Here is a 23,274-nt window from a genome sequence, read left to right on the forward strand (position 1 = left end):
ACGCGGTTGCTATTGCTGAAAACAGGAAATAATTTTGGTTTTCTATAGAAAACACTGCTGCCGCCGTCGCTGTTGCGTGTCTGATATTTTATTTTTAACGCTCCGCGACTTTATACTACGTATGTGTATAGTATTGCTTGCTTTTAAGTTTGCCTTTTTACGTCTCGCATTATTTTGGAGCTTTTCTGCTTGCAACCTTGCCTTTAAGTTTACAAAGTTCGTTAACATTAGCGTATTTTTACTGTCTGCCCATTTAATTTTTTGTTATTTTTATTTTGCTTTTCTGCTTATTTATCAAAGCGACAAGGTTGGTGCAGAACCAATTTCGTGGGCAGGCGCGACCTTTGATAGCTGAAATATTTGTCGAGAAACTCCACAAACTGGTATCTACGGATCGCAAATGATATTTCATATATTATTTATATAAACACGATCACGCTGGAGCCTATGACCTCTAATTAAGCGAATTCTTGGCCCCACTCAGGCTTTTCACTTTGCTTTAGCATTTGCCGTGCGAGTGATCGCAAAAACATATAGATCTAGTGGAAATAGATCTAGTCGAATTGTTGGTGCCCTGTAATCAACTTCATATTTTCACTAACAGTGTTATAGAAGTACAATATTTTAAGTGTTGTAAAACTGCTTATTGAGCACTGCATTCCTAACGGAGCTGTTCAACACTTGACATTTACAAGGTGACATACCATAAGGCTGATAATTTTCACAATAAGTACAAACACTAAATTAGACAACAAATGTTTCTGAAAATCATTAAATTGGACAAAGTGCACCCCGAAACGGATACTCTCGAGGTAAGGGTGATGGGAAAACCGAACTGCAGGCCTGTTAAACTGCGGGCGAAACTCACCACGGCCAGCCAACAGCGCACAGCCATTTCACAATATGGCACTGTTATTAAAAAGATTACAATTGGGCAAGACAAAGCAATTGCCAGTCGCTGGCGATTTCGACATTAATGCTTTTGTCCCCCGTTGGGTGAACGCATAGAAATTGATATTAAAAAGATGTTTTTTAAAAAGTGCGCAGTTTGCATTGATGACGCAGCAGCAGCGCAGTTCGGCTCTCTCGCGCTGTTAACGCGCTGTTGCTCTCTGCTGGCTGGCCAACAATATGGCGTCGTCGAAATTGTGTCGTCGCCCAATTTAAAGTCATACGAAAACCATAAAGATTATTAAAAGCGCATTTGAAGGCCTTTCGAAACGCCCAGTAGGCGCAAATAGTTTTGATTTTCTGGCAGGGACTCGGTTTTTAACAATTTCTCTCTATCGCTGCATGGGTCTTTTGTCTTGGCTTGCCTCCTCTCTCCTTCCTATTCCCCTTCTCCGTCTTATTGTGTGTGCACTTTGCACTGTTTCTTTTTTGTTAACGGGCAGCGCTGTTATGTTAACATAGTCGTGGTGTTTTTTCGTTGGAAGTACGCATTTTCGACCATCTTGGCTCGGCTCACATTTAATTTATTTCCTACTTGGCTTCTCTCTCCGTGGACTGGCGATTTCTTTTTGGCCTGTCATCCTCTTCCCCACCCACCTCTTTTCTAACACACCAGCCAACGGCTGGTCTTCGCTCTCTCTCTGCGTTAACAGCGCTCGTGCGGATAGGGATGGCCACGTGAGCGTGGGCTTGGATCGTGTCACGATGGGGATATAAGTAGTATGCAGACGTCCAAACATTGTTTATATATTTCATTTTCAAAAATGATATTTAAATACTTTTTGTTTTAAATTGGTTATTGTGCTCTATAAGATAAACATTTGAAATAAACTTCTCGCGGCTGCGTCAGCTGTGTCGTTTCCAGTAATGTTGTGTGTCCTGGGATCCACAATAATTTAATGTTCGATTGATTGCTGTTGAGAAACTCTCTGACTCGTGCAGTATAAAAGGTTTGCTAATATTTAAGTATAACTTTCCCTAAACTTGTAAATATTACAACTACAACGAAGGTGTAACTGTGGCATCCTCGCTCACGCTCACGTGGCCACCGCCAGATTCCCACCAACAGCGCGCTGTTAACTCACCACTCGCGGGCTGCCAGCGCTGCCAGGTCCGCTCATTTCAGTTCGAGTGCTTGGAGACTTCACTTCGCGTTTGGAGGATCAGATCCACGTTGGTTTTTGGCTTCAATTACCCACAACTGTCATCGTCAGCTCAGCAGCGACTTGCTACCCGACTAAACAACAAGATAATCACACTCCCCGCGCTCCCCTCCCTCTCTCTCTCGGTCGTGCTTGTGCGTCCCGCGATTAAAGAAATCCATTAAACGAGTAGAAAAGCACTGGGAAAACTGGCAGGGTTTTCCTCTCGCAGCTGAGAAAAACCGCAGGACGCAGCTCAGCAGCAGCGTCGTCGTGTGCGTTCTTGTGCCCAAGAAAAAGAAAAAGCAGAAAAATATTGAAACATAGAAAATCCTGTAATATCGCAGCGAAAAACCGTAAAGCGCCACAGTTAACGAAGGAAAACGAGGAAAACAACTGCGTCGTGCACCATTTTGTGATATATTATTTGCCCTCCTCTCCTTCTGCAACGATCCCTGTGCAATTCTCTGTAAACGAAAAAATATTTAAATAATTACTAGCAACCAATTGAATTTCTGCGAGACCAACACACACAAATTTTCAACAACTGTGATCCGAACAAAGCTATAAGTTTTTGTTTCAAGTCTGTGTAATTTCCAGCTACAACGAATTGGAAGAAGTAAGTGAACTCAAACGAGAAAAAAATAACGAAAAACGAAGAAAATTATAAATTATTTCATTTTCCTCTTCGCTCGCCTAAGTTGCTTAACTCACCACTGGTCGATTCCCCACGCTCTCTCTCTCTCTGTCCGTCTCTTCACCTCAGGCACCAATACACACGGGCCTGCCTACGTCACATGTGCGTGTGTGTGTGCGCCTAGCGTTGCCATGTCGCGAAATTCGTAGAAGAGAAACAATAAATAAATAGCAGTTAGAAAAAAAGTTTAAAAAAGATAATAGGAAAAAGGAAAACAGTTGGGAAGAGGCTTTTTTTTATTAATTTAAAGTGAAAAATGGTAAAATTATAACAGGTTTATTGGTCTTAACTTGGAATACAGTTGAACAATATCAGTTAAAAGGCAGGAAGAAAGGATCTTGAGGTATAATAATAAAACCTCTTGATTTTTATATCTTTTATCTCATTCTCATTCAGTGCAGCTGTCCACCTTGTTTCCCTTGGCTTCTTTGCCAACAAAATATTACGACTTGCCAAAAACCAAAGACCGAAAACCGAACCACAAAATGTAGACTTTGAAGCGAAGGACGTCTCTGCTGATAAGTGGAAAATAAATGACTGATAGCTCAAGTACGAGCACGCACAGAAAAATATATCTCTACTATACGTGTACCCATGGGCTATCTCCAAATTTTGAATAACATTTTCCGCATTATCGCACTGCCTGAGGAGAAATATCTTTATCTGCACACTCCACAGCTTGTATACTATTTCTTTTTTGCCTGCAGTGCGTGACTGGAATTTTTGCTCGCTCACTTTTTCGTATGACTCATAGACCCGCATAGTATGTGGTACAGTGGATGGCGAATCCGAATTATCTACGGATTAGGGATTAGGTTTTCTTATCAGCGAATGCATAGGGGCTTCTTTGCCTGTCGGCCGCGCTGGCAACCCTGGCCAGCAGGATGGCCACCCAGCTGACTTTGTCGCTGCGTTTTGTTTGTTTTTCCATTTTTCTCGGTGACTCATTTGCCATTTGCCGTGTTTTTCTTTGCAAACTCCAGCTCACCTTGTAACAATTATAAAAAAGTACATATTTACTTGTGTCTTTGCTGTTTTTTTGTAAGCTATTTTTTTTCCTTTGCAGCCCACACGTGTCGTGCTTTTTTCTGGCCTGGGGCTTTATGTAAAGTCCAATCTAATTTTTTGTATTTTTTCCTGAGGCACGTTTTCTGGCGTATGCACATTTTGATAGCCCACTATCAGGCACATTTAGTGTGAGTGAAATGCCGACTTTCTTGAAATTTCTGCGCTCTATTTCGCCACTTTCAGTCGAATTTTGTGGAGATAACAGTCGGAAAAGATAGGAAACGAATCAAGCGCTAATTATTTGTGATTGGCTTGGTAAACAAATGTGTTTTCGAGTGAATCAGAGAGCAAGACAAATACAGTCGATTAAATAGAGCAGGAAACAGTTGAGTAAATTTAAGCTGATCCGAGATCAAGGTGGATTTCTCTTAAAGTGGCACACGCAAAAAAATAGTTTATATTTTTCCCCTCATTCTTGTTCAAACTAGGTTTCAATCTATGCCCGTCATCGTTGAGCATTGATTATACTTCGATCAAAGTTCTTAGATTGAGAATGTATTTGCCTTATCACCCTTGGTGATATGATGATTCATGGAACGATGTTGTTTGTCACGAATGTTTGAGAACTTTCCCGATCCCGAGTGACTAATCCTGTTGTTGGCGAAAATGGCTTTAAATTCTTGGCAAGTGGCTCAACAACACCGACACGTGTCGTTGTCGCTAAAATCTAAAATTATAAGAATTTAATTTCTAGCGAGAACACACAAAGCCAAGGCGCTCAAACAAGTTTCGGTCGTCCGAAAAAGAAGGAAAAAATTGTTTTGATGACGGGTGGAAATCAAAATATATGCTAATATACATGAAAACAAACAAATGTATCTTATGTGCAAAGTGTTACGCCTTTTATTTATTCCTCGTCGTTGTGGCTATACGCTTTTTATATAAACAAGTACAAATTGATAAGCGAGCGAGTCGTCGGACGCGTGAATGGCCGCGGCCTCAATTTCGTTTGGTTTTTTGTTTATAGGTCGCGTGTAAATGGATGCGGCACACCCGTTCCACCACTCCCCCAAAAAAGCGAAAAAACAACCATCCACCCACCATATGGCCATACGATCGGCCAGACGATACGATCGCAAACAGCGGATCGGGTCGTTCTTTTCGGGCCTCTCATTATCTTTTGTTGCCGTTTTCGAAATGTTTTGTGCAGAGCGTTATTTTTAGAACCCTAATCCCCTATACTTGATCTTCTTTTTCTCGGCTGTCGTTGTTTTCTCTCTTGTACGCTTCTCGCTTTAAGTTATGCAATTTTTTTTGGATGTCGCTCCTTTCAGAAGATGATATGAGATCAAAATAATCATAAAAATATAGAGGAAACTAGTTTTTTTTTTCCACTCCCCTCACTTTTTGATACAGCATTTTATAAGTTTTTTGTAAGTTCTTCTATTGAAATATATTTTACTCATAAAAATACTTGAAAAATACTATTTTTATCTTGAAATCAGCTGTGTTTTGTGTTGGGGGCAGACTGTACTGCCTCAATTTCGATCTCAATTCATTCCCATTGAAAGTGGCCATTAAGTATGCACATATATCGTACTTTTTGGGATCACGATTACCGCGATAAAATGCGGGCAATGTAAATTAATTTCTCCTCCGCATAAATTGCTTTTCTTCATCAATAAACTGCTACATGTGTACTTTATTCCCAGAATTTTCTTTATCTAATGTGGAAGAGATTTGGTATACATAAATAAATTTGTGTATATGTTTTGTTTATTGTCTGGGAGGAAAACAAAACGGAAATAGCTGAAAAACAAATGCCCCCCCCCCCCCCCAGTATATTTAGGTCAAGTAATAAATTGTCTGTATTTTATTTTTATCCTTGAACTAAGGCCTTGATTGTGCTACCAACTGTTCGACTTTAATGCAATTTTAATTTCCTGACTTGTGTATGTTGGGGCTTGTGGGCCAACCACAAAAGCGAATAAACAAGAAATAATATAATACCTAAAATCGAGCCGCAAAGAGGAGAGATAAAAGCCAGCAACAAACAACTGGCTCACCTTGTGGTCAAGAGCTAAAAATTTTCCTTCCTTCCAACATCGATTTTCCCATTGCACCATGTCGTCGTCTAACCTTTCTTCTAACGCCCCCTCCCCTCCCCAGTATTGTTATCTAGTTTGTTTTTCCTTTATTTTCAATTTTCTCCAATTTGTTGTACAGGTTTTCTTTTTTTTTTGTTTGTGGGAATCGATTTAGGCGCTCGATTGGGCCGACAGCCCGCCCCCACCAAGCCGCCCACAAATTAAAGTTGTGGGCTGGAAAATGGGAGAGAAAAGCTCCTCGCCGTCGACGACGGCAGCAAATTTAAATCGTTGCTGGATTTTCCTTGAGGTTTTTCCCATCAATTTTCCTTTATTTTCCCTACGCCTGTGGCGCGCATATTCACCACATCTGGCAACCATGGCGACCGTTAAACTCACTCCCACTCGCAACAGGAAAAAAAGAAAAGCAAAACCGTTAGCCAGACAAAATGAAAAGCGAAACTTTTGGCCCAGCCTTTTCTTTTGTGCGCTTCCTTGCTTCAGATTTTCAGCGTTCAGATGGGGCTGCCTCGCCCCGTGCGCTGGATGGGTTCTTTGTCTTGGGTCCCCGGTTCAATGCCTTCTTATATTTACCAGAAGAGGAAAATGAGAAGAAAAGAAGCGAGTTTGTAATGCATAAATCAATAAAATCAACGATGCACATGTTCTTGGTCCTGTCTTGTCGTGGGCTCAACGCGAAGGCGCCACCGCCCAAAAACCAGAACCACAGTAAAACCGAAACCAAGTCATCATCTCAGCTTGGCTCTGACTCAGCCCCCATATCATCTCATCTCCCAGCTTGTTGCGAATAATACTCTCGGTTCCCCTGACAAAGTTCAAGCGCCAACGGCAAAGTTCAATAGCACAAAATGGCAGTTGCAAAAGTATATATTTCTCGTATTACAGTCGCACCTCTCTATAAGGGCAAACAAAGGGGAAGAACTGGAATTGAAATAATAAGAGGGGGGTTCTGTAGAATAAGCACAACTCAATTTTTGATTGAAATCTAAAGGAAATAAGTAGTTTCTAATCATTTAAAAAAGATATAACATGATACTTCCTTAATTCTTTTTATACAGCCACTTGAAATCTTTTATAACGAGGCTGTAATAATATACAAACAATTTATATTGAACTTTCTTAATTATTTTTATATTTTTGCTCGAACCCGATTTTAGGATACCTATCATACTTTTGTGTTCCTGACTTTTAACTAGTTTCTACAAAAAACACACAAAAAATTGTTTTTTTAGATTCCTACTTTAACCCGACTTTAATGGCCAAGGCAAAGTTCAAGTTAGCGAAGCTCAACTGTATTTTATCTGGCTTAAATCCATCTCCATGCCATGACTCAAGGCTTCCGCATCTGTCATTGTTTTCGTTTTCGCATTTTCCGTCAGTCAGTCTGTCCATCTGTCCGCCTGTCAGTCATTCAAATGACCACAGACCACTACACTGGAGAGTTGGTTTTCAAAGCTCAGCGAGGAAATAAAGAGTCTTTGAACGGCCTTCGGTTTTCTACACATGAAGCCAAAGCCAGATCTCTTTTTAGCAAAAATAAAAATAAGACATTGAGTGAGAAAGAGAGACTTCTTCTTTGTCTCGAAAATATATCTTACCTTTTTTCTTGCGTTTTGTTTGTTTTGCTCCTTTGTGCACTTACTTTTTGTGAATTCTATAAAACTGGTTTCTTTTCGGCGCTGTGTGTGCGGATTGTTAAATCGCGGCCATAACACCGGAGCTACGAACTCCATGCCATTCCAAGCCATTCCGCTGGGGCCCACAGTGCTGTCTGGCTTCGGTGATTTGATTAGCCCATAAAGCCGCGACTCTGCTGTCGAGCTACAGTGAGCAACGCTCGCGGAGTTTGGGGTTTGTTAACTAATTTACTTATTTGTTTCGTCATTTATTCTCACAGTGAGCACTGTTGTGCAACATCCGCGGCGGCTTACCCCTGACTTTTCGCCCGCATTTTCCATTTTCCACACTGAAACGTACATTTTGTTGCCCCGTTTATGTGGGATAATTCATTTCGGTTTTAGGAAGTGAACAAATGGGTCCTTTATATACATTTTTTTTTTATTTTGAGGTTAGGAAAAATAGGTTGGGAATTATAAGGAAATGTTGAAAACGTTTTCTCCCTAACCTTAACCTAAATAAACCACTGTAATGGCTCTGATATTATTGCCGCAATATCAATTTGCCAATTAGTTCCGCTTCACACGTTGGAAAACATCCAGTACTCGGCTGTGATACCGTCTTCTCCTCTTTCTTCTCCTCTTCCTGGTTTCTTCTGGCTCCCCTGCAGCGTTGACGTTGCCCCATATGACGATCTTCATCATCGCGGTGGTTGCTTTGGTCGGCCCCTTGGGTTTGTCAACTCTCCTTCCCTACTCCTCTAGTGCCGTACTTCTCCTCGCCTTTCTGACACTCCCCTATTCCGGGGAAGGCAATCTCCAGCCAAGAGAGCAGGCTACTCGTGTGGACGTCGCTCTTCTGAAGCGTTTCATATTTCATTTTCCCATGCGATTTTCATTAATCTTCCATGTGTGTGTAAAAAGGCAACTGAAAAAAGTGGTTTATAAAAATTTAGGGATTACCAGGGGGCACACAGAAAGAAATGGGTCTTGGATATGATGATTCATTTTAGGATTTTAGAAAATATAGTTAAAATAACAGAGGTGGTGCTTAAAACCTAGTTTTTGTTTCTCCCTGTGTAGTCTGGCATTGTAACTGCACACCTTGCCATTTGTTTTCCTTTTCTCTTCCCTTTATTTGTTGCTTTTGTTGACCTGTAGCAGGCAGTGAAGGAGGAAGGCGAATGTCGGAGGAATAGCAGGAGCAGCAGGAAAGAGAGCAAAAGTTGTGGTGACTTTCGCTGCACAAAGAGCGGAGTTTTGCACACTTCTACGAGAGGCCCCTCTCCCGTTCCCCCCTCTGCGTCTCATATCTTTTCCCCATCCATTTTCCTTCCTTTCCGGCCAACGCCTGCTCCTTTTATTTTTTATTTCTTTTACTTTATGGCCTTTGGCTGCCGCTGCACACACTTACTTACTTGCACATAATTCATAAAAAAATGGCTCAAGTGAATTATTGGCGCTCGTAAATTCTTATAAATGAATTTTTTAAATATATATGTGGTCAGTAGTAGTAGGTAGCCGTACTAAAAACGGGTTCGTTCCGGTTAAATGCAATTCTGGTGTATATAACAGTGGGCACTCATGTTAATTAATTACACGAGCTCGAGTGAAATCACTTCAATCAACGTCTACCCTCTTCAGAAGGCAATAAAAGATGGATCGATGTCTGGCGAAGGTCAGATACTAGAGCTAACCGGCGGTTAAAATGGGGAATGGCTTATTTTTGTTTAAACAAATTAATAGATTATTTTTAGCTTTTCCTAAGTGTTAACCCAGGTTTTACGATATTCAGGCACTTAAAAGTGTCATAAAATGAAATACAAAATAAATTTAAAGCCACAACCCTGTGTGTCTACACGAAATCGTTTACATCATAAGACCTTTATGGGAAAACACATGTTTGTTTCTGAGAAAACGGAAAATATTCCGTCACGTATTTGCTATTTGAACGTAAAACGTGCACTTAGAATAACCTGGAAAATGCTATAGAAAAACAGCAATCAATTGATCTATGAGTAACTGCAACTTTTATTTGCCTTCACATTCGTCAGACCCAAAATCCAGAATCCAAATCATGTTGCTTTTGTTGGCCAGAATACAGAAAACTAATGAGTGTCGTTTTGCTTTCTTTATTGATTTTTGGGTGAAAGAAGAAGAATGCTGTTCGATAGGTAAATACTTGCAGCCCTGCCGATAACGATTACCACCGGGTCTGCACCTCAAATGTGACAATCTGTTTATAGCTGCCATTTGCTTCGTTTCTTGTGTATATTTGTGTGTTTTCTCCTCCCCAGCCTGCTTAATGGCCGCCATTGTTGTTGACTTCTGTGGTTCGTTCTCCGGTCCTCTGCTTTTCTCCTTTGTCTGGGTCCAAAAGAGCCCGGGTTCAAGGTGAAATCAGTTCAAGTCCGCAGGGCAGCCTGTCGTCTGTTGATTGTTTGTATCCTGCCACGCAGGCGATCAGTCTACAGTGGAAACTCCTGGAAACGAACCTGTTTCTTTCAAGGAAAAAGGCCCCTAACATTTAAAAATCCTAAGATCTTAAGTTATTATTAGTTTCATTATAAAATACTATCTTTCATTGGTAACTATATCAATACTAATAGGAAACATTTGAAAAACCATCTCAAAATGTTGTATCTCTGAGGTTAATTTTTGGATTTTATTGCGAGTTTCAGATTTAAGAGTTGGACTGTGTCGGTATCAGTCCCACTTTTAACCCTCTAATTTCTCATCCCCTTTCCCACTGTCTTACCGTCCTTAAACATACAAATCAATAGGTTGCGCTGCTGCCAGCAACCCTCAGTTTTTGAACTTGTACTCACTTCCCAGGCATGTGCATGTTGAGTTTTTTGACCTATCGCACAGCACCGAGCTCTATGGCAACATTTTGTTATCCCCTGAGCTGTGTAATTTTGAACAGGTGTTTCCCAGCGTTTCATTTTTTGTATTTTTAGGTTGTGGTTTTGTTTGCCGAACATGCTATACACGTTAATCCTAAGCTGCCCTGCCCCGGTGTCTGGGATCTCGGGCCTTTCATGCATTTATTTTTTATACACTTTCGAGGGCGTTGTGTTCGCAGATTTAATAATTTTCGCAACAAAATCGCCGGAAACATGGGCTCTTGGAGCGATCATTTATTGTGGCAAAACTAAAACTGCTTGGCCAGAAGAGGCCAGAGCTGGGTTCTCAAATGCAGTCGTCATATCGCTCGGCTCCTTCGTTCATAGATTGTAATTTATTTTGATTAATGATGGGCGGTAACGGCTCACGCTCTACTCTTAGCCTCGTATTTCTTGGCATCTTCTTTCCCCAGTCCCAGTGCCGTTAGTTTCATACTTTTTCGCCTTCAACTCTAATTTTAAACCAATTCCATTGGCACGCTCTATCTTTAGGTATACTCGTCGCATCCAGGGAGTGTATCTACAACATTGATTGATTGTCTTAACCATTTTTAAGCGATTTGGATGGGAACATCTATGTTTAACTGTCCAAAATGTAGGATAGTTAGGGTGGTTTTCTCACCTTGTGATTTTACAACTTTGAAAATCCAGGAAAAATATCTTTATTTTTGGAAAATTAATGATCTAGGTTCAGCATATACATTTACCTATTAGAAAAAAATATGTAATATTTATAGAACTGTTTATTTGGTTATTATTAACGGTTCTTAACATAATCCTGATAAAATCTACTAAAGATTTACCCATAGAAAATAGCTAGAATAGGGGTTCATAATCCCCTAGTTTGGTAAAAACAGGGTGTAATTTACTGAAAACCCAACCGAATGGGTTATGGGCTTATGGAGCCACTGGAGGGTTAAGGCTCTCCGGGTTCAGCTGCCTGGCTGACCGGAAGCTCCGCGCATTCTTGCGACTCGCTCTTTGAGCTTGAGTTTAAGCCCCTGAGCTCAACTCGCTTTTAAATTGAGCCGAGCAGCCATCTTGACTTGGCGCTCTCCCCCTCTCTCTCTCTCGCTTCGCTGTCTCTTTTGGGCTTCTTTTCTTCGCTGCCTCCTTTTGCGCACATTTTATAAAGTTTAATAATTCAATGGGTGATGTAGTCTCTTTGTTGCATTTCATCAGCATGTGATTGTTGTTGCTGCAGCTCCTTTATCTTTATGGTTGTTGTCTGGTCCGCTTTACGCGCTCATTAATATGCAAATGTGAGTCAGAGAGCGGTCCGTGTTTGTTGTGGTTGTTCCTGGAGTTGCTGGGCTCTGTTTTCCCCCACTCTTTGTTATTTTTATACCTTTTATGCTGCCCATCATGATCATCATCATCGTGAATGTCCGTTTCTGGAGCCTTTCCTGTTGTAAAATTCAGCATTTGAATGCAGGTCAACAACAGCACATTAACCTGCGGCTGTGTGTGTGAGTGTGTAATTTCTTGACTGCCTGCTGTCCGCTTTTTATCACAGTTTTCATATCAGTAAGTGGCGGAAAGTGAGGGGTAGTCGACTTTGCGATACCCCTCCTAGAATTGAAACTCAAAACCAAAGCGATTTGCTACGTTCACGTTCTATTCGCATGATAAGTAGAGCCGTGCACTTGGAGAAATTGAGCTAGAAATATGTAATATAATCATTACATTTAATTTAATCCAATAAAGTATAACAACTTATTGTTGTTTTTTATAGAACAAAACCAGATAAGTCGTTGCTCAATAAGTGTGTATGTAATACCGGCCAAGGGAAAGGGGGAATTTCATTTAAAGCTCGTTTCTTTGCGCCTCCCTCGATTTCTGTTCTGTTATCGCCCCAGACTTGCATAATAATGCCTTTTTGCAATGGCTGGCCACCACGCGCCAATTTTTGCTTTCTTGCTAATTGTTTTGCACTTAGCACTTGCATTTATTTTCTTAGTTTTTTCTACACACCTATTTTTTCTTTACTTATGCAACTCGAGTAAGTGCGCATTTTTCTCTCTGCTGACGAAAGAGAGCAACAAACAATGACGTCACGCGCTTGAGTGATGTCGTCATAAAGTTCGGGCGAAAGAATCATATGATTTCCTATTTGCTTTAATGGCCAACACTTTAACACACGAAAACAGAAAAACAGAAAAACAGAAAAACAGAAAAACACACGCCCGCCAGATAACAAAACGAATTCGCTTAAAAATAGCAGAGGTCGTCGGTTGAGTGGGCGAAAGGGGGGGGGAAGAGGCACACAAAACAAAATAAATAAACTCAATACATATGCACAGCTTTTATTCTTGCTAATAAAAAAAAAACAAAAATAAAACTTTGGCACAGCAGCCGCGCGTGCTTGTTGACGTACGTATATACTAGCGAACACTGAAAAATAGAGGAGGTGGGAATATTTATATTATTTTTGACTAGTCACTCAAGATTGAGAAAAATATTAAGTACATTATAATAAGCCCAGACTCTAAGAAGTGAGTTTATTCAAAAAGGTTTCAATAGTATTTTTTTTACTGTGTAACTGCTAGAGCGAGAGGGAGAGCCTGCCAATTTGTTGTGTGGGGAATTTTTTCTTTTATTGTTGACATTTTGATTAGTCCACCTCCTTTATAAGTGCATGTGTGTCTGTTGTTTGTGTGTGGGAGAGAGAGGATGCGAGGCAGACAGCTGTTTTGACTTTGCAATTAAATGACAACAGCAGGAAATCAAGCCAGCACACACACACTGCCATCTGAACATTGCACTTTGTTTGCTTTGCGCTCTACGCTGCAACTTTACATAAATCACAATAAATTTTTTCACACAATCGCAATCGCACAATTTGCGTCGAAATAAAGGCAAAGGAAACAAAAAATTATTTATGGCTGCGCCCAAAAAACACAAAAACAACACGATTGTATGTACAAAACCTATGTAAATGCAAGCCAGTGTAAACATATGTCACCTTTTCGTTCCCCGCAGCTCCACCAAACCACAAACTCACCACGGCAAATGTTACGCTCTCGAAAAGAAAAAAAAACTCCCCATGCTACGTTGTAAATGTAAAAGTTGCTATGGCCATTTTATTTTTTATTTTACATGCGCACATCTCTAAAAACCCGTCCGTGTATTGGTTAAAAATTGGTTGGTGGTGTTGTTGGGCACAGTTGTGCAATGGCTTTGTTTTTGTGTGCGGAGGGAACCCCCGTAATTTAAGCCATTTATTAGTTTGTAATTTATGGCAGCAAAGCTGGCTTTCTCACCACTAAGGTCAAATTTTGTATAACAGAATCTTGCTCTCTTTGTTGCTCACTCTCACACAGACACCAGCACGCACTGAGAGCTTCGTGTGCCCATTTTTTGATTCTCGCCCCAAGCTCCAACGTCGCATTGAAAATAACAGTAAATGTTATTGTGCCTGTGCTCAATTCTCCTGTCCTCCCCTCTTCCTCTCCACCGCCCTTTTCCTCTCTGTCTCTGCCTCTCTTTCGTTCCAATGTAACTGATGGATCAATCTCCACCTCTCTTTTTTGTTGTTGGTGGATGGCTTTTACCATTACGTTTGGCTTTGCTTTTACACTGAGAACAAATTAAGGAATTGAAAACGTAACTATAGCGAAGATAGAATTTATAAGGGATATTTGATGTATTTTAAACGAGAGTCTCTTAATGTAGAATATTTTCTAACTAAACAACAAATAAATCATTTAAGATTTATTTTTAAATTCAGTCATTTCATTAGATCTTCTAAAACCAGTTTTTATAATTTTTTCCCTTTGAATTTCACAACATGTTGTATAGAGTTTTAGCACCTTTAAAGTGCGTCCTTAGTTGAAGATAGATGTATTGCATAGTGTACGTCTCGAATTTCGACCATAACTCTCTCTGACTCCGTTTGTGATGAATGTGCAGCTCGGCACGTCGACTTTTCGACTTCGAGAAAGTAAACTGATCGCGATATATCGATACCCGCCAGGTTTTTCTGTTTAATCGATCGACATAAACAATTGGATACTCTGGGGAATATATATGGCAGCATTGGAACCGTTAGGTGTGACTGACTGTTTTATATTCATTAAACATAAAACCAAACTCGTTTAGTTTACTACCTCTTACTACGACGGCTCGTTCTCAGCCTGTTGGTAAAAAACTGGTTTGGGCCCGACTTTGTCCCTCTCTCGCAGATGTGTAGTATCTTCGTATGTGTATCTGTCTGTGCGATATGCTTGACAGCCTTGAAGAGAGCAGGCGGATAAATAAAAAACAACATAGTTTTTATTTGTCATGTTGCTTGTGCTGTTGTTGCAACATTTTTTATGCATCCACTCCACAGCATATTTTGTACATGTGATTGTGGGCTTGCTTATTGAACGAACGAGTTGCAATGCAATTTGGTGCAACATAGTCGCAGATAATCAATATTAAACTATATAATCCGAATTAATTGCTTTTGTAATTTCAATGAAATTGGATGCGAATTAAATAAAATAGGGAAAATGTGTCTTGCAGATATTTTTTAATATGATGATACTTCCATGCACCACTCTGAAGCTTTCACAAGCGTCGTGCAGATTATGGATTTCTGAACATTGAAAAATTAGAAATCTTACCGATCTATAAAATATGTATTTGATGTTTACACAAGATAAATGAACTAACTGGCCCTTTTTCTCTTCGATTTACAGCTCGTACTCCGAACTCTTTGCGGCAGTCACGAAGTAAGACACAAGCTCAGCCTAATAATTGGACGAACTGATTAAACAACAGTTAAAACAAGCGCCTCAAAAACAAACTGCGGATCAACAGTTGCCAGTTGCGAGTCGCAAGTTGTAAGTTGGCAGTTGCGAGTTGCAAGTTGCTAGTTGCACGTTGCCAATTTGAAATTGCACGCTTCCACGACTGAGAGCAGGAAGGAAAGGAGCCGCTGCCGCAGCAGGAAGCAGACGAAACTTCGCTGGGCGAAAGTAAAGAGCAGCTGGGCAAATCAAGCAAATCAAACAAAGAAACCGACCGCACACACACACAAAGGCGCTCTAGCCAGCCATGGAACGTGAATCCAATCCAATGCAACCCATGTGCCGCTCCGGTTGCGGCTTCTATGGTAATCCAGCCACAGATGGTCTCTGCTCCGTATGCTATAAGGTAGGTTCTCTCGATTATATCCTTGGAAAATACATAAATATTAATCCTGTACATTGTGTTCTCCCACAGGACTCGCTTAGAAAAAAGCAACAGCCACCTGTGAGCAGCACACCTGTCTCCGTTCCAAGCCCACAACCTAGCCCCACATTCAGTCCGGCCATTGCAATCACCAACACCGCACAGCCCACAGTCACCAGTTTACAACAGCCACACAACGATGTCAAAGAGGTGAGCAGAGTTACGGAGATGGGATGCAAGGAGCGGTTACGTTTTTCACTTTCAAGGAATATCGATTGTTAGGCTCATGTTCAAAAAGAATTATATTTATATACTCGGATGTAGACGTACTCAATTTGAAAGACTTATTCTATTGTATCTACGGTCGACATTCTTGAAAGTGAAGACTATGTTTAAAATTATTGTTTAGCTTGTATTGCAGTATTACACATTTAGGATACTGTTTCAAGTGATGATACTTCCATGCACCACTCTTAAGCTTTTATTAGCACTGTGCAGATTATGGATTTCTGAAAATTGAATACTGTCCTAAATTATATATTAATGACTGGCTAACTCGACTGATAGGATTCGCTCGAAAATCACATAGGCTTGGCATTTCCTGCTCACTTTAGGGAACGTTTTCCTTCAGTCAGTGACAAATTCTTTTGACTTTCGGACATAAATTCAGTGTAATCTTAAGTGAAATTGTTGATACTATCAGTTGTATGTGCAGAAAATTTAGGGGAAGCAAGAAGTTTGCTTGCATTATCGAATAAGTTTAGTGTTCTCTGTGTTATTTGTGACGGTGTTGATTAGTGTGTGGCAACGCACCAACTTGTCTGTCACCGACTACGCCGTTGGATCGATTGGTTAAGAAGGTAAAGTGTCCAAAAGGCCCTGTCCCCCAGAGACCATCCAAAAGAGCTGCCCTTCAGGATCCACAAGATCTTCACTGCCACTAAGTTGAGAAAGGAATCGTGATTTCAGGGTTTTTTAGATTGATCGATTGACAAAAAATTTGTGAAGCTTACTTTAAAAGTGAAAAAGCACTGAAAATCTGTAAACCTTATAAGCAACCTGTGGATCCCTGAAGCCCACAACACCTCGTTTCAGTTTAGTGTCACTCAACTGTCATCTCCATTCGGTTTCAGTTGGGCAATCCATTCTGATCGGATTCCAAATTTTCCGTATTTTTGGTTCTTATTTCGAAATTTAAGTCGGTTTCCAAATAGTCGAGATGGTCGTTACCCTTAATACTGCGCCGCAAAAGAAAACGGGTCGTGTGGCCCCCAGAAGCACTCCACTGGCCGGCCGAACTCGATCCGTTGGCCTGAAGCGGGCTGCAGCCGGGGCGCTAACGACTCTGAGCGGACCCTCTCTTGGCCTGGTCACTGGGACGGACAGGGACGGGTTCCCACTGCAGATATCTGCTACGGCAAAGGGTACTGAATGCTCTTACTGGGTCTACCGGCGTCGCCCAGGCGCACTAACCTCGTTTCCCACCTACACATCTCTCCTCTACTTTGATGCCATGCTGCAGCACAAGCGACAGCAGCCCGTTCAGGACATCAAGTTCTGCAGCCGCCGCCACGCCCATACCGCAGGGCGGGAGCAGCAGCAGCAGCCGCCTCCGCCGCAGCCGCTTCAGCCGCCGTTAAGTTTGCTGCCAAGGTGCCTGGTGCCCCAGTCGTCGGCGCGGTCTCGAATTCCGTCAGCAGCAACCTAACCCTTCCCTCGTCCGCCGTCAAGAAGAGTTCGCTGGCCAGCCGGAAAGTGGGCGGTGGCAAGGCCGTAGATCCCAGCATCAAGCGTCGCGTCAAGTTCTCGGCCAATGTGCATACCTATCCTTCGGTGACCAGCACCAAGAAGGCCTCCCGGATTGGTGAGATCCAGCTGAAGAAGAAGGTCAAGAAGCTGAAGCGGATTCGATCGCGTCGGGAGGGCGGAACGGCCAGTGACCTCTTGAGCTCGAGCGGCATAGCCACAGGTAACCAGGAGGACATTTACAAACACGGCACCATCGTTGATGTGGAATCTCTGAGAGCTCCGGCAGCAGCGCCCCGCGTCCTGCGTCTAAACGTTGTGGGCAAATCCTCGCCTGCAACGGGTAAATCTGCCTTAGCAACTGCGCTTCTCCGGAAGGCCAAGAGATCAGCAGCTGCCGAGGAAAAAGCTAAGGAAGTAGGAACTCCAGTTGGCAGGAGTGCGAAGGCAAAGACAAAGGCGAGCAGCAAAACTATTGGAGGCAGCACAAAGAAGCTTCTGGGATCCAGCTCCCTTTCGGTCGAAAGTAGTGCCAACTTAGAGGTACGCAAGAAACCAGCCACGGGAACGACGGGGGCACAGCGAAGAAGTCCAACCCAGCCACAAAATGGGCGGCGAATCTTTGGAAAAGTCTGAAGGCGGTGATCAGCCCAAGAGTACCGCCGAGAAGGAGCAGAAGCATCAGCAGGGAGCAAATCATCAGGTGCTACGGGAGAAGCGTCGCCGCAATGTGTCACCCGATGGAGGCGATGCAGTGGTAGGAGTAAAGTCGGCAGAGAGTGCATCTGAGGGATCATCTGCTGCTGGCGGGTCGGCAGCCAAGAAGCGGGTAAACACACACCACACATCGGCACTCTTGTTGCCCGCCACAAAATAGATTCTCACTCAGCCGATTCGATAGGAATTCTTGGCAGCAGTTGCACAGCCAAAAAGACACCACTACTCAACACCACACAGCGGACACTTGGGCATTTTGATGAAACAGTCGAAATTGTTTGGTCTAATAAAAAAGGAAATAATATACTAAAGAAAAGATCTTCAAGGCTTTTTGAATGCAGTTCGAGGAGGAGGACGAGAATGTATAGTTGTAGATTGAATAATCGATGTCTAGCCTATGGGTTTTGAGTAGAAGAGGGAAACGTCTATAAATCTTGATTGATAATTTAATAAGATTTGTATTGTTAAAAATAGTTTTGCCTTGCTAATTATAACGCAGCTGCCCAAGCTGTCATATATTTTTGTCATGTGACTGAATTCTCTATTTGTTCTTTCCGTTTCCGCAGAAAATCACCGAAGAAGCCGCCGCTGCTGCCAAAGTCAACAGCGAAGCCATCACATCGGCGACTGGTCCAAACACTTCCACACAAGCCGCCTCCGCCAACGAGGAGGATGACAAGGACAAGGAGGACGACAAGGATGCCAAAAAGAAGAAGAACCGATGTGGCGAGTGCCGCAAGAAGGTTGGCCTGACCGGTGAGTTTTTAGCCCTTGACTCTTGCTGTCCTCTTACTAAATCATTCTTCCTATTTTGTAGGTTTCCAGTGTCGCTGCGGCGGTCTGTACTGCGCCGTGCATCGTTATTCTGATAAACATAACTGCACATTCGATTACAGAGAGCACGGCGCACAGGAGATCCGACGCAACAATCCGGTTGTCGTTGGCGAGAAGATTCAAAAGATTTGAATTTCGATATTGTGCCAGTAACAGTAACAGTAGCCGTAGAATGATAATAACCAACCTACACATAATAAGAGTACATATATATACAAATGCTGAGCTGCGCTATAACAAGAAAACAACAACAACCGTATGAAACTGCAGAAAGCATAAACACCCACACACACACCACACACAACAACAACACAAAAACACACAGAGAGTAATACTATAAAAAATCGATATAAACTGTAATTGTAATGTAATTATAATGTAAACAGCAAAGGCAAGCAACAATAGTACAGAGAAACGATAACCAAATACCCCGCAAAAGTGCAGCAACAACTACAACAATTTTGATGCTCAACAACAACGTTAAGCTAGCAACGTCCAGCAGCAACGAGCAGCAAGCAACTAGCTACATGCAACGTCAAGCAGCCTTCGGCAGTTAACAACACCTTTGTACATCTTGAACCAGACGCATCACAGCGTTAGCAAGTGCATCAACAATCATCGTCGCCGCGACACAACAACCGCAGCGCAACATCAACAACAACCGACAACAACCAGCACAACCGATTGCCTTGGTCGCCTGCTGAGCTGGGCCGAAAAAACCGTTTTGAAGAAAAAACACCATTCATCGATTAACGTTGAAATATTTTGTTATTCCAAATACAATTTGCAAATTGTTTGTATTTAGCTAAAAACACACCGCCCCACATTTACAACGACAACAAGCACACAACAAACAACAACAAAACTTTGTTTCATGTTACATACAACGCAACAACAATTTAAGTAGACGATGTGTGTCATTTGTTTTTGTAATATGTTGGAGTGTATTAAATAAAACAAAAAAATTAAGTAAATTCAAAATGCTAAATATGAAAGGAAGTTTTAAGAGAAATTTAACAAACCCAAATTCACACACAAAAAGCAACCAACCCTTTCTCAATTCTTAATTATCAGCTACTAAATGAAAAACAAAAACAAATATATATTAATTAATTATGTATATGTATTAAAAAAGAAAAAAAGCAAAGAAAAAATATGCAAAATTAAGCGTAAAAAAACAAAGCCCTCACCACAAAAAAAAATGTAAAAAAAAACCTGAAGAAAAGAAACCAAGAATAACGCAGTTGTGTAGCTCCCTAAAAAAGTTTGCTAAAAGTTTAAAAATCTAAAATCCACGACCACGCTAGAGCGAGAGAGAGAGAATAGCTAGAGAGAGTGTGAGAGAGCGAGAAGGAGCAGCGCGTTTAGTGTAAAGCAACTTGGAGCATAACAACTCCCTATACATAGAACTCTAAATATAATTATAATTAATTAGTGAATCAAAGCAGGCGAATGCAGTGCAAGCGGCGTTTTTTCTTCGTTTTACCTTTGTCCCTTCTCCTGTCCCCTATAACATTAAATTGAATTGATTTTAATTTTCTGATTTTCGATGAATTATATATATATATATGCATAATATTAACTATATATACATCTATATATATGGTAGGATATGTAAATCGTTTGACGCATCTACATATATAGTTTTCTTTGGGTAAATGCACATTAAAGCGAAACAAAATGATAAAAAAACAACCAGCTAATACACATATTCTATCGGTATATATATAGTGGTAACAAAGCAAATTCAGCAAAAATGGCAAACAAAAAATGCAAAAAATACAATAAATATATATGGTTCGTCTTTAGATTTTTATTGCTTTAAGCGTTATTTAGTTTTTCTTTGTTTATATTAAAACACACACATGCGTACACAACAAAACAAAACCCCTTTTTAATTTTTGCTTTCTTCATTCTGTAGTACATAATTTAAATTTTTATTCAAACCTACACCTATGCAAATAAATTTAAATCTAGAAATAAATTGTGTTGTTAACCCTACGAGAAAAAAATACAAAATGAAAAAAAATCAAAACAAAAATTGTAAGTAAAAGTGAACTTACCCATAACAAAGAGGAAATACTGCAATAAATTTTGATTCTACAATTAAAATTCCCACTCGACCAAAACCAATCCAATACGCAGATTTTGGCACACAGAACTGAAACGAATCGTTGTCTAGCAGCAGGAGCAAAATAAAAGCCGACACCAAACTCGCCTTTAACCAAACGCCTTCCCATTCTCTTTCATAGAGATTTCAGATCGATTCTATCTAGAAAAGTTCCCTTACCAATGGTGAACCTGCTAGTTATACGTTGATCTGGGGAATCTCGTTGTCAATGGGGGTCCATAGTTCAAGCTGGCTTGTAGCCAGCTTTCGGGACCTTCCTTGCGCACAGGAGATTCTGGACATGAGTAGAGAAAGCCAATCCAGCAATAGTGAAGGGAGTGCTTAGTCAGAACATTTGAACTGTACAAAATCAGAGATGGAAAATGCAAAAAACTAGTAACCGACTTCAATATAATTTTTAATGAAAGACGAAACCTAAATGTACAGAGCCAGAGATAGAAAGGGATGTGGAACAACTGCAATTAAACAACAAGAACAGCTAAATGTCATTTTAATTTTAATTTACCCCCACCATAATAAAGGCAACACTCTTTACATATACGTAAATCATAATTTAAATCATTAAAAACTATAAAATTAATTAGTAAAATTGTATACATACACGAACACACAGAACGAAGGATTTTAAGATATAACGAACAAGTTAACCACAGTTTGAAGGCGTTTTAAAACTGATTTACTACCCTTGAATGGAGGAAAGTTGAAGGAGAATAAAATACAGTTCGAATCGATTTAAAACCCATTTCAATATTTTTGCATAGTTGTAGTTTTTATTTACAATTTACAATAATTTACAATGCTTTAGTGTGCTTTTAGTTGAAATTGTGTTTATATGTTTAATGCGAATGAGTAAAGTGAAAAGGCAAATAATAATTATAACTAAGCGTAATAAAACCTTTAATATTATTAACAAACGTTTATTCTAGTAGTTCTTTATTGTATTACCATAATAATTATTATTTTGTTGTGTGCACCTCTTAGTCACTTTTGCGCTTATAAGCTAATCAAACAACACGCAATCAATCACTCCAATGCCAATATCGATCCCGAACCCAAGTCCCCGACCCCCTGAAGCTCCCCACTTTCCGCCAAAACTCTATTTGTGTTAAATCTTTTGCAATTGCTAGCCGAATTTGATCTTTGTTTGACTCTTACCTTCGATTTTGTAAAGTGTTTTGTTGACGGCGGAGCAGAGAGGAAACGAAATTAGTTGATTTAAGCGTATGAATGGGATTTAATGAACTTGATTATGAATGCAACCAATATCTAAAACCTTATGCGTATATAAATATTGTACTAATGTGTAATTGTAATTAAAAGCGTCGGATGAAGAGTATCTGCAGCCAGATGGGTGGAGAAACAGTGAACATATATTTAACACACCAACGGTAAAGCTAGAAAATCTAAATAGACATAGATATATATACATAATACCTATACATGAGCCTCAGATCCGGGGCGTATATAAGAGCAACAACTATTTTAATTAAACTTAAACAAATGCATAAACAAATACAATAAAATAGAAGGTACAGCGAGAGCAACCACAAAACAAATTTGAAATACAGAAAGAGAAAACAATATTAACTTCAAAATTTATATAGCTAACTGGATAATGTTCAATAAAAAGCGATAATATTATTTTTAAAGCGAACGCATGTTTTATTTTTGAGATTTTGTTTGGAATACTTATGCTTTAACGTATGTTCTGATACACTTTTCGAAATCCATTCGGAACCCCAGCCAAGCCAAGGTGCTAAGTAGTTTAGAAACGAGATGGAGGGGGCGTAATGGGTTAAGCGCAAGAAAGATACAAGATTTATGTTGGCCAACTAAGAGTAGATCGAGTGGCTCTGGGATTGTTTTCGAAATGGCTCGTTCGCTCTTCATGCAATAGTTATTAACCTAACTAAAGTCACAGCAAGTGTTCAAAAGTAAAACTCAGTAACTACCTAAACTCAGCAAGTAAATAATAATACATTTTTGTGTGCTTATTTCGTTATGATAATTTTTAAACAAAATAACACAGTTAATCAATTCAAATGAGACAACAAAAAGGTTTTTATCAGTCGATAAACTAAGCTGCTAAATTGAAAGCCCAACCAGACAAAGAGAAAGAAGAGCAACAATTACAATATCTGACAGATTCTTCGCGAATGGTATAATAATGAGTGCTTAGTTCTAAGGCAAATCGAAAGGAAAATATATATATATATACGAGATATAACAGTTAAATGAATGAAAAGAAGCAGCAATGT

At 40.4% G+C, this 23,274-nt stretch overlaps 2 protein-coding genes and 2 non-coding genes across 6 annotated transcripts; all 4 read left to right on the forward strand.

Annotated features, from left to right (window-relative positions):
* Positions 1-794: 794 nt before the first annotated feature.
* LOC108031450 (AN1-type zinc finger protein 6) lies at positions 795-22,665 on the forward strand. 3 transcript variants are annotated; one of them, XM_050889332.1, is made up of 5 exons: positions 795-812; positions 15,114-15,570; positions 15,640-15,798; positions 18,618-18,807; positions 18,869-22,665. In XM_050889332.1, the coding sequence occupies exons 2-5, from the start codon at positions 15,472-15,474 to the stop codon at positions 19,015-19,017; spliced, it is 597 nt and encodes a 198-aa protein (XP_050745289.1). In that variant the 5' UTR covers positions 795-812; positions 15,114-15,471; the 3' UTR covers positions 19,018-22,665. The 3 variants fall into 3 exon arrangements, with proteins under 3 accessions (XP_050745289.1, XP_016960371.1, XP_016960373.1); XM_017104882.3 differs by lacking the exon at positions 795-812 and adding an exon at positions 2,065-2,712; XM_017104884.3 differs by lacking the exons at positions 795-812; positions 15,114-15,570; positions 15,640-15,798 and adding an exon at positions 17,942-18,163.
* On the forward strand, positions 14,942-15,020 carry LOC122817820 (small nucleolar RNA Me18S-Gm1358). Its single transcript, XR_006367391.1, has one exon. It is a non-coding gene; the product is annotated as a small nucleolar RNA Me18S-Gm1358 (small nucleolar RNA).
* Positions 16,029-16,106, forward strand: LOC122817819 (small nucleolar RNA Me18S-Gm1358). The gene has a single exon (XR_006367390.1). It is a non-coding gene; the product is annotated as a small nucleolar RNA Me18S-Gm1358 (small nucleolar RNA).
* On the forward strand, positions 16,205-18,369 carry LOC108031449 (uncharacterized). Its single transcript, XM_017104881.3, has 3 exons — positions 16,205-16,448; positions 16,722-17,012; positions 17,111-18,369. Exons 2-3 carry the CDS (start codon positions 16,808-16,810, stop codon positions 17,968-17,970), a joined length of 1,065 nt encoding a protein of 354 aa, XP_016960370.1. The 5' UTR covers positions 16,205-16,448; positions 16,722-16,807; the 3' UTR covers positions 17,971-18,369.
* Positions 22,666-23,274: the final 609 nt, after the last annotated feature.

This window comes from Drosophila biarmipes, chromosome 3R (genome assembly GCF_025231255.1).
Source record: "Drosophila biarmipes strain raj3 chromosome 3R, RU_DBia_V1.1, whole genome shotgun sequence".
Taxonomy (NCBI): Eukaryota; Metazoa; Arthropoda; class Insecta; order Diptera; family Drosophilidae; genus Drosophila; species Drosophila biarmipes.

What these genes read in the sequence shown, in the direction of transcription:
- LOC108031449 (XM_017104881.3), top strand. Translation starts at nt 16,808, where the DNA reads ATGGTCGTTACCCTTAATACTGCGCCGCAAAAGAAAACGGGTCGTGTG. An exon ending in GATATCTGCTACGGCAAAGG is followed by an intron (nt 17,013 to 17,110) that starts GTACTGAATGCT and finishes GCCATGCTGCAG; the next exon opens with CACAAGCGACAGCAGCCCGT.
- LOC108031450 (XM_050889332.1), top strand. Translation starts at nt 15,472, where the DNA reads ATGGAACGTGAATCCAATCCAATGCAACCCATGTGCCGCTCCGGTTGC. An exon ending in TCTGCTCCGTATGCTATAAG is followed by an intron (nt 15,571 to 15,639) that starts GTAGGTTCTCTC and finishes GTTCTCCCACAG; the next exon opens with GACTCGCTTAGAAAAAAGCA. An exon ending in CAAGAAGGTTGGCCTGACCG is followed by an intron (nt 18,808 to 18,868) that starts GTGAGTTTTTAG and finishes CCTATTTTGTAG; the next exon opens with GTTTCCAGTGTCGCTGCGGC.